Source organism: Gekko japonicus, unplaced genomic scaffold (assembly GCF_001447785.1).
Source record: "Gekko japonicus isolate JY-2015 unplaced genomic scaffold, Gekko_japonicus_V1.1 scaffold2529, whole genome shotgun sequence".
NCBI lineage: Eukaryota > Metazoa > Chordata > Lepidosauria > Squamata > Gekkonidae > Gekko > Gekko japonicus.
The window spans coordinates 191343-201262 of NW_015169255.1; the positions used below are offsets into that span (position 1 = coordinate 191343).

The following is a 9920-nucleotide window of genomic DNA, read 5'->3' on the forward strand; positions in this document are numbered from 1 at the left end:
ATTGGCTGATCTGTTTTCAATACCCTTCCTAATAATCCCCAGCATAGCATTGGCCTTCTTTATTGCAGGCACACACTGTCTCGACATTTTCAGTGAGTTATCTACTACAACTCCAAGATCTCTCTCTCGATCAGTCTCTGCCAGTTCAGACCCCATCAATGTGTATTTATATTTAGGATTTTGGCTCCAATGTGCATCACCTTGCACTTGGCCACATTGAACCCCATTTGCCACGTTGACGCCCAGTCGCCCATCCTCGACAGATCCCTTTGGAGTGCCTCACAATCCTCACTGGTTTTCAGCACCCTGAACAACTTCATATCATCCACAAATTTAGCCACTTCACTGCTTACTCCCAACTCCAAACCATTAATGAACAAGTTAAAAAGCAGTGGACCAAGTACTGATCCCTGCAGTACCCCAGTGCTTACCACCCTCCACTGAGAAAATTGTCCATTTATACCCACTCTCTGTTTCCTGTTAATTAGCCAGTTTTTGATCCACAAAAGGACTTGTCCTTTTATCCCATGATTTTTGAGCTTCCTTAGGAACCTTTGATGAGGAACTTTATCAAAAGCTTTCTGGAAGTCATGGTAAACAATATCTATTGGGTCCCGCTTGTCCACATATTTGTTCACCCCCTCAAAGAACACTAACAGGTTAGTGAGACAAGATCTTCCCTTACAAAACCCATGCTGAGTCTGCCTCAATAGCTTTCCACCTCTTAAAGGAATCCTTTTTACCTTTTACAACTTCCATTACATTGTTTGTTAACCATGCAGGCTTTTTCCTGTACCTGTTTGTGCCTTTCCTAACCTGCGGTATATATTTTTTCTGAGCTTCTAGGATCGTAGTTTTAAATAGTTTCCAAGCTTCCCCAATGGTTTTGACCCTTTCTACTTTTCCTTTCAGTTTCCTCCCTACATGTCCCCTCATATCAGAGAAGTTACCCCTTTTAAAGTTAAAAGTGGTTGTGTGGGTCTTTGTGGGTGTAATGACCCCCAGGGGGTTGCCACCTCCAGCTGACGCCACTCTGGACTTCAGGTCCCTCGAGAAGGCACAGGGCACCTTCCCAAGCCCATCCAAAAATGCCCCCTTTTAAGCCGAGAACATGGGCGTGATGACCAGGCGGATAACAATTAAGCAAAATGGTTTGTTAACAAGGTACTGGGGCAAGGAAAACAAGACAAGGCGCTTTAAAAGATCTAACAGTGTTCAAAAGGCAAAATAACCACAAACCTAATGTGACTACCTAGTTCGCTTAACCGGTTACCACTTCCAGGCCCACAGCCTGCCAGGCTATGCTACCTGTCCTCACTCTGTCCCCAGTGAGGGATCTTTTTCTCTCACCAGACCAGCCTGTCCCCTCTGTGAGACCAGACCGCAGATGAGAGACAAAAGAACACCGTTTTTCACAGTTAACGGCTTAAGTCAGAATCTCTTCACACAATCTCTGGAAACTAATTGGCTATAACCCTCCCTAAGCATTATGGGGATTGTAGGCTGTCTACTTTCCACTCCCACACTGGTCTCTCCTGGGACTAGGCCTTGCTCCCAGTCCTGCACAGATCACGACAGTGGGCAACTCCCTACTTATACAAATGTTGAACTCAATAACATTATGGTCACTGTCCCCAAGGGGTGCTGCCCTCCCCCACCCTCCCCACCCCGAGTTGCTCTCAGCCCTCCTATCTCCAGCAGGCCACCTCCCAGCCAGTGGAAGCGCCGCCTGCCCCTGAGCCCCCCGTCCTCGCGCCAGAGCCGCTGGAGGGGGCCACCGTCATCTATGAGGCAGGTGGGTGCCACAGCTGGACGGGGAAGAGGAAGGGTGCCGGGAGGCGCTCCTTGTGGCTTCCTAAGGGCCGAGGGGGTGGGAGGCCAGGCGGGTGATGGACTCTCCTGTTCCCATGCCAGGCGTAGAAGGCTCGGCCGAGCTGGCCACGCAGACGGCGCTGGACCTCTTGCTGAACATGAGCAGCCAGCGAGAACTGCCCGGCAGTACCCTGGAGGTGAGCGGGAGCGGCTGAACGCCTGTCCTGGCTTGCCCCATAAAAGGCTGTCTGTCCCTCCCCCTGTGGGGTGCTTGCGATGGCCCGCCTGGTGGCAGTACAGCCTCCGCCTGCTCCCTCTGCTGCTGGGGCACGATGAGTCAAGACAGCCTGCGAGAATCACGCTACGTGGCTGGCCAAAGCAGCAGCTACTGCCGCCGCCACAGTCCTTCACTGCACTGTCCGTTCCTGCCTCTGGCCCATCAGGCCGCGGCGGGCTGGGGGGCAGGGGTGGGCAGGGTAGCTGCCTGGGCTGGTGAAGGAAGCTGATGTGGGGGGAGGGCTTCAGCGGCCAGGGAGGACCTCCACCAAATGCAGCCCAGGAGGTCGCTGGAGGCCTGTCCTCGTACCTGCCTGGAGGGCTTCTGGGGGAAGCTGGGGGGGGGCATTTTGGCCCTGGCAGCTGTACTGAAGCAAAGGGGCTGTTGGGCTGCGTGGGGGAGGGACTCGGCCTCCCCTGGGTGTCCGGGGTCACCTCCTGCCAGGTGTCCGGGGTCACCTCCTGTGCCCGGCAGGTGTGGGAGGGGGCCCTGAGGCCAGGTGTGCTCTCTCTCTCTCTCTCTCTCTCTCTCTCCTGCTAGGTGGCCATGGTGCAGGCAGACGGCTTTCCCCAGGCCTCCGAGGGCCAGGCGCCTCCGGAAGGTGGGGGGGAGGAGGAGGACTCCCACACCAAGGTGCTGACCCTGCACGTCACGCAGCAGAGTGAGGCCCTGGTGCAGGAGGCCTATGAGGAGACGGTCCTGGGCAGCGCTGAGCTCCAGCAGGTCACCATCCCCTTCAGCGGCACGACGGAGTACAGCATCATCGCCCCCAGCGGGGAGGCCAGCGGCACTCTCTATGGGTGAGGAGGGCGAGGGCGGGGACCGTGCCGGGCTTTGGGCGGAGGCAGGGGGGCAGGCCTCTCCCCCCCCCAACCCTTGGGCGGAGCCTCCCTGTCAAGTCCACTGGACTGGGTTTACTTCCTTTGGCGGGGGCGGGGCAACATGTGCTCATCTTCCTTTGGGATTTTATGGTTGCTTTGGGGCAGGATGCTCTGTTGAGTCCTCCGTGGCCTGACGGCAGGCGCAGCAGAGAGCGCTGCCCACCCACTAGGCCAGATCTGGCTGTAGCTGCTCCCCTGCTGCTCTTTCCTTCGTTCCTCTGCACTTGGGTTTGGCCCGGGGGGGGGGGTGCGAGCAAAACCACTCCCCAGTGGGACTTTGGACACGCCCCGCACAAGGCCAGTCCCACGCAAGACCGAGCCGGATCCTTCCCTCGGGCTTCTCTGTGCACACCTGGGCCGGTCCCTCCCGCATAGCTGCCTCCCTTGAGGGCGTCTGCTGCATTGCCACGTGGGGGACAGAGAGCCGGAGAGGGGGGAGACGACGGAGCCCTGTCCCTGGAAAGGGGGGGTCGGGTGAGCAGGGGCCCCCGGGCCTCACACTTCTGCCCCTCCCTTCCTTCCTTCCTTGGCAGCGAGGAGGAGGAGGAGAGTCCCAGCGAGGCGGTGCAAGCGGTGATCAGAGATACCCTGAAGGACATCGTGGCCCCTCCCGGCGGCCTCCCAGGGGGCCAGCAGCCTCCCGCAGAGGTGAGTGGGGGGGGTTGACGGGGGGGGACAAGGCGGGGCTCCGGGGAGCTCCTCTCACACCCATCTTGTCCCCGACAGCCCCTGGTGCAGCGCTTGACTTGGCAGGCCCCCAAGGCCGTGGCCCCGGCCCCCGAGAGCCAGACGGAGGCCTCCCCCCAGGCAGAGGCGTCCAAGAAGCTCCCCTGCAAGAAGCTGCCCCCCGGCCAGGGCGCCTCCTCGGCCAAGAAGTTCTCCTGCAAGGTCTGCACGGCGACGTTTGCCGGCCGGGCGGAGATGGAGAGCCACAAGCGGGCCCACGTCGGGCCCAGCGCCTTCAAGTGCCTGGACTGCCCCTTCACGGCCCCCGCCTGGCCGGACGTCCGGGTTAGTACTGGGGCTGGGGGTGGGAGTTGGGGTCACGTCTTGCCCTCGGAGTGAGGTTGGGGAGGATGTTTGGTGTCGTGGTTGAGTGCCCGGACTCTTATCTGGGAGAACCGGGTTTGATTCCCCACTCCTCCACTTGCACTTGGCTGGATGACCTTGGGCAAGCCATAGTTCTCTCAGAGCTGTTCTCTCAAGGGCAGTTCTGGAAAGAGCTCTCTCAGCCCCCACCCACCTCACAGGGGGTGTCTGTTGTGGGGAGGGGAAGGGAAAGGACTTTGTAAGCCACTCTGAGACTCCGAGGGAAGGGCGGGGTAGAAATCCAATCTCCTCCTCTTCCCCACTTTGCCACTTGCACCTGCTGAATGACCTTGGGCAAGCCATAGTTCTCTCAGAGCTGTTCTCTCAAGGGCAGTTCTGGAAAGAGCTCTCTCAGCCCCCACCCACCTCACAGGGGGTGTCTGTTGTGGGGAGGGGAAGGGGAATGAGTTTGTAAGCCGCTCTGAGACTCTGAGGGAAGGGCCATGGGTTAGAAATCCAATCTCCTCCTCCTTCTGGGGGCAGAGGGGTCTTGGTCTTTCTGTGAGGTCAGGAGCCCTTATAGGGAAGGTCTTTACCCCACGTTGGCCGTACGAGGCCCGACTTCCACGTGGCTCTTGGGGCCGGCTGGGCAGAAGCACTCTCCCGTGAGACATCCCACCAGCATCAGCCTGGGCAAAGCAGCAGCACAGCCCCCCCCCCCCCCCCCCAGGAGCCCAGTTCAGACAAGATGCTGTCTGTCTGAAGAGCCCCCCCCCCATCACATGGACGTCAGAAATGGGGGGGAGGCTGAGCCCATCACCTGGCACCGCTCGTCTGAATCGCTTGGGCTGATGCAGGGAAGGGGACGGGCAGCCCTGGCTGGCGCTTCGGGGCCGGAGGGCTCTCAGCTTCGGCCTCTCCGGCTCCCTCCCTGGTCTCTGGTCTGGCCTAGAGGCAGTGGGCGGCAACGCTCCCTCTAAGCTGTGGCGTCTTGTGAGCAAAAATTCTACTTTGTGAGCTCCTGGCATTAAAGTGGTGAGCCAGCGATTTGGTTGCTGCATAAATCAGTTGGCTCTGGAGCCCTCCTTCCTGAGCCAAGACAAAAACGTGGGAGCCGGAGGCTAAAAAACGGTGAGCTGGCTCACGCTAACTCAGCTTGGAAGGAACACTGGTGGGCCGGGCTCTGATACTGAAGTGGCTTCCCCCTCCCCCCCCCCCCCCGCAGAGACACATGGAGCAGCACGCCAGCCTCCGGCCCCACAAGTGCCAGCACTGCAGCTTCGCCTCCAAGAACAAGAAGGACCTGCGCCGGCACACCCTCACCCACACCAACGAGAAGCCCTTCTCTTGCCACGTCTGTGGGCAGAGGTGAGGGTGGGGGCAGGGACACCGTCAAAACCCCCCCCATCCGCACAATCGGGGAGCCGGCGAGAGGGCGCTTGCTTTTGCAAGGGGGAGGCTGCCTCCTCGCCATGGGTGCCGCTGATCCGTTTCCTCCACAGGTTCAACCGCAACGGGCACCTCAAGTTCCACGTGCAGCGGTTACACAGCTCGGAAGGGAAGCCGCCGGCGGAGCCTGCGCCCAGCGCCCCCCAGGCCATCATCCTGAACAGCGACGAGGAGACCCTGGAGACCCTGCAGAGTGAGCAGAGGGGGAGGGGGGAGAGGTGTCTTGGGCGGGGGGGGGGGAAGGAGATCTGTGCCCCTGCGAGCCCCACAGTTCCTCTCTCTCCCTCTCTCTCCCTCCCTCTCCTTCCTGCAGCCGCTCTGCAGTCCAGCCAGGCCCTCCTGTCTCCAGAGGGGCTCCACCAGGCGCTGGGGCAAGAGCACATCATCATGGCCCAAGAGCAGAGCGGCCCCGAGCAGGTCAGTAGCAGCAGCCACCGCCACAGGGCCCCGATCCCACCCGCATGGAGCTGTTGGCCGGGCCCACCCAGCACTTCCTCTGGCTCTCAGCCTGGCCAGCCGGGGGCCCCGGGGGAGGAGCTGCAGGAGTGGCCCAAGACTCCACCCACCCGCCCAGCTTTCCCACGCTGGCCGGCTTTCTGTCCCCGAGAAGGACAAGAAGATGATAGACAAACCCCCCCCGGGTGCCCCCCACCACCAGTCAGCGGTCGTTGGTAAGCTGGCTTTGAATGTGGAGGTTCCACTTAACCCAGGAAGCTGCCGTCTACTGAATCAGACCCCCCCCCTTGGTCCATCTGAGTCAGTCTTGCCCACTCGGACTGGCAGTGGCTCTCGGGGGTCTCGGGCGGAGAAAGGTCTTCCCCATCACCTACGGCCCGGTCCTTTTTACCTGGAGACGCTGCCGGGGACTGAACCCTGGACCTTCCGAATGCCAAGCGGATGCCTTTCCCCTGAGCCACGGTCCCTCTAGTCTCAGCCGTCTCAGTCGGCGGTGGCTGGCCACGTTCACCTGGGTGCCAGGGTTAGGGTTAGGGCCTCTGCCTGGCCTCTGCCCACGGAGCTTGGCTCCCGGCGACGTTTGCCCTCCACTCATCCTGTTCAGGGCTTGCAGGGGTTGCGGCATCTTGGAGCCAGGAAGTGTCTCTCCCCCCCCCCCGGTTTCCCCCCTGCTGTGCAGAGTTACAACTGGCTCCCTCCCCCATCCCAGCGACACCCGCAAGTCCGTGTGTGCGTGTTCCGGAAGAGCAGGTGCCAGACGCCTGTCTGCCCTGTGCCCCTTCCGGCTTGGGCCACCCGTCTCTCACCAGAGTGCCCAGGCGTGGCAGTTGGCCCCGTTCCTCCTCCTGGGGGGGGGGCAGGGGGAGGAGGCTTTGCCCCCCCCCCCCCCGCCGCGCCCCGAGGCCCCATGGCTTCCCTTGCAGGAGGAGGAGGAGGCCGCCTACATCCAGGAGATCATGACGACGACGGCCGACGGGCAGATGGTGCAGCACCTGGTGGCAGCCGAGAACCAGGTGGGGCAGCCTGCGGGGCGTCGGGGGTGCCGGGGGGGGTGGGTGGGCAGGAGCTGTGGGCAGAACGGCAACCTCCTCCTTTCTCCCCCCCTCCCCCCGCAGGTCCAGTACATCATTACCCAGGACGGCGTCCAGCACCTGCTGCCCCACGAGTACGTCGTCCTGCCCGAGGGGCATCATATCCAGGTGAGACTGGCATGCCTGCTGGCACAGAGGGCCTGCCTGCATCCCTGGCCCCTGCACGCGCCCGCTTCCTCTCACACAGCGACTGCAATGAAAAGGGCCAACGCTATGCTGGGGATTATTAGGAAGGGAGTTGAAAACAGATCAGCCAGTATCATCATGCCCCTGGATAAATCAATGGTGCGACCTCATTTGGAATACTGTGTGCAGTTCTGGTCACCACACCTTAAAAAGGATATTATAGCTTTGGGAAAAGTGCAGAAAAGGGCAACTCGAATGATAAAAGGGTTGGAACACTTTCCCTATGAAGAAAGGTTAAGGCGCTTAGGGCTCTTTAGCTTGGAGAAACGACGACTGAGGGGTGACATGATCGAGGTTTATAATATTATGCATGGGAAAGAGCAGGTAGAGAAAGAAGTACTTGTCTCCCTTTCTCACAATACAAGAACTCGTGGGCACTCCATGAAACCGCTGAGCGGTCGGGTTAGAACGGATAGAAGGAAGTCCTTCTTCACCCAAAGAGTGATTCACACTTGGAATTCACTGCCACAGGAAGTGGTGGCGGCTACAAGCATGGACGGCTTCAAGAGGGAATTAGATAAGCATATGGAGCAGAGGTCAATCAGTGGCTATCAGCCACAAGGTATAGATAGGAACTCTCAGTCTGGGGCAAGTGATGCTCTGTCATCTTGGTGCTTGGGGGGGGGGCAAGAGTGGGAGGGCTTCTAGTGTCCTGGCCCCTCTGGTGGACCTCCTGATGGCACCTGGTCTTTTTGGCCCCTGCGTGATGCAGAATGTCGGACTGGATGGGCCATTGGCCTGGTCCAACGCTGGCTTCTCTGATATTCTTCCCTTCCAGGTGCAGGATGGGCAGATCACGCACATCCAGTACGAGCAAGGCAGCCCGTTTGTGCAGGAGCCCCAGGTACGGGGAGGGGGATGGGGGGGCAGCTTCCCTTCCCTTGGGGGGAGCCAGGCAGAGGGGAGGGGGTTCAGCAGGGCTGGCTGGGTCCCAGGAAGACTGCCTCTGTTCTTGCTTCCCCCCACCCCAGATCCAGTACGTCCCCGTGTCCCCCGGGCAGCAGCTCGTCACCCAGGCTCAGCTGGAGGCAGCCGCCCACTCTGCAGTGACAGGTGCGTCTCTCTCGGGCTTTCGAGTCACGTAGGGCAGCCCCCTGAATGGATAGATGGATGGACGGACGGATGGACGCATGCTTTTTATTTTGTTGCTTCTTAGTCCACACAGTTGGTATAAAACCAGAAAGGCAAAGCAAAATAATCATATCATGATCAATGTTCTCTGTAAGCTGTGGGGTCCTGTGAGCAAAAACTCTACTTTGTGAGCTGCTGGCAATAAAGTTGTGAGCAGGTGATTTGGCTGCTGCATAGATTATTTTGCTCTGGAGCCCTCCTTCCTGAGCGGAGACGAAAATGTGTGAGCCGGAGGCTAAAATGCTGTAAGCTAGCTCACACCGACTCAGCTGAGAGGGAACACTGATCATGATGCCTGGAGTCTTAGCATCAAAAGAGGCACCGCTTACACATGCTTCATGCGGCTGCCGACAGAGTTCATTGCCAGACACACTTACGCAGTTCCGCAGGGCCTGCAAGACGGAGCTCTTCCGCCAGGCGTTCGAGTAGGAGCCGCCGCCACTATTCTACCACCGAGGTGGCAAGTCATCGGCTGCCCTATAAGAACAGGGGCAAGCAGGCCCTGGCAGAAGTTTGAGACAGTGTAGTGGGAGACCACGCTACTGAGACAGCTGGCCACCAAACCTGGGGGGTTGTCCCCATCTTGGATGATTAATATAGGTATAGCACCATATTATTGGAAGGTTTTATTGTGATTTTAAATGTTCTATTTATTATATACTGTATTGTATTTTGCACTCGGCTTTGCCGCATGTGAGCCGTCCTGAGCCTTTGGGAGGGCGGGATATAAATCAAACTAATAAATAAATAAATAAATTTTGGAAGCACAGAAAAGGGTGACAGGGGGGCGGGGGGTGGGGCTTACTTCCCTCCTGACGATGAAGTGGGGGACGGGACACATTTTGGTTATAAGTGCTTTATTTAAAAAATAATGACAGTAATAATAATAGCAACCTTCCTAAGTGCAAAAACAGTTATAGGCTGCATATATTCCACAGAGTTACGCATGCCTGCGTGCATGCAGGACCTCCCAAACAACCGCTCGTTAACAGCCTCGCTCAGGTCTTGCAAGCGGAGGGCCGTGGCCTTCTTTGGGGCCTCATTTTGAGTGTCCTCGCTGGAGATGCGCTCCTCCCTCCGCCTCCCCTGCATCGGCTCGCTCTGGCATCCCCTCCCGTGCAGAGGAGGAGCACTTCTGCTCCCTCCGGCTTCCCTCTCACGGAGGGCGCCTCTGGGGTCCCAGCACAGCCTCACGGGCCTTTCCTCCTCCGTGCCCGCCTCCCCCTGCTCACCTGTCTCTCTCTCTCTCTCTCCCCTTTCTCTCTGCAGCAGTGGCGGATGCTGCCATGGCCCAGGCCACGTTGGGCACAGAGGGCGCCACAGAACAGCTCCACCAGCTGCAGCCCGGCGTCCACTACGACATCATCACCCTGGCAGAGTAGAGCGAGGGGCGGACCTTCTCTTCCACCGAGGCGACCCGCTGCCGTGGGGAAGCGGGACTGGGGGTGCGCCCGGGTCGTGCCTCCTGCCATTCCCCGGCCTGGGCTGGCGGCTGTCTTCTCGGGAGCAACCGCAGCACGCAACTGGGTGGGGGGGCAGCGGCAGGTAGCCTGGCCTCCCTGGGGCTGGCTGGCAGGGGCCCGCGGAGAGGTGCTGGACTGTGAACGG

At 59.4% G+C, this 9920-nt stretch overlaps 1 protein-coding gene across 1 annotated transcript in view; it reads left to right on the forward strand.

Moving 5' to 3' along the window:
- Nucleotides 1–9914, forward strand: part of ZNF335 (zinc finger protein 335) — a 24693-nt gene extending 14779 nt beyond the window's left edge. The window contains exons 17-29 of the mRNA XM_015416506.1: nt 1699–1795; nt 1915–2009; nt 2630–2889; nt 3504–3618; nt 3697–3981; nt 5225–5367; nt 5502–5641; nt 5762–5865; nt 6828–6917; nt 7020–7103; nt 7960–8025; nt 8153–8234; nt 9582–9914. Coding sequence (XP_015271992.1) covers nt 1699–1795; nt 1915–2009; nt 2630–2889; nt 3504–3618; nt 3697–3981; nt 5225–5367; nt 5502–5641; nt 5762–5865; nt 6828–6917; nt 7020–7103; nt 7960–8025; nt 8153–8234; nt 9582–9694 — 1674 coding nt within the window. The 3' untranslated portion in view covers nt 9695–9914. The remainder of the gene's footprint in view (nt 1–1698; nt 1796–1914; nt 2010–2629; nt 2890–3503; nt 3619–3696; nt 3982–5224; nt 5368–5501; nt 5642–5761; nt 5866–6827; nt 6918–7019; nt 7104–7959; nt 8026–8152; nt 8235–9581) is intronic.
- Nucleotides 9915–9920: the final 6 nt, after the last annotated feature.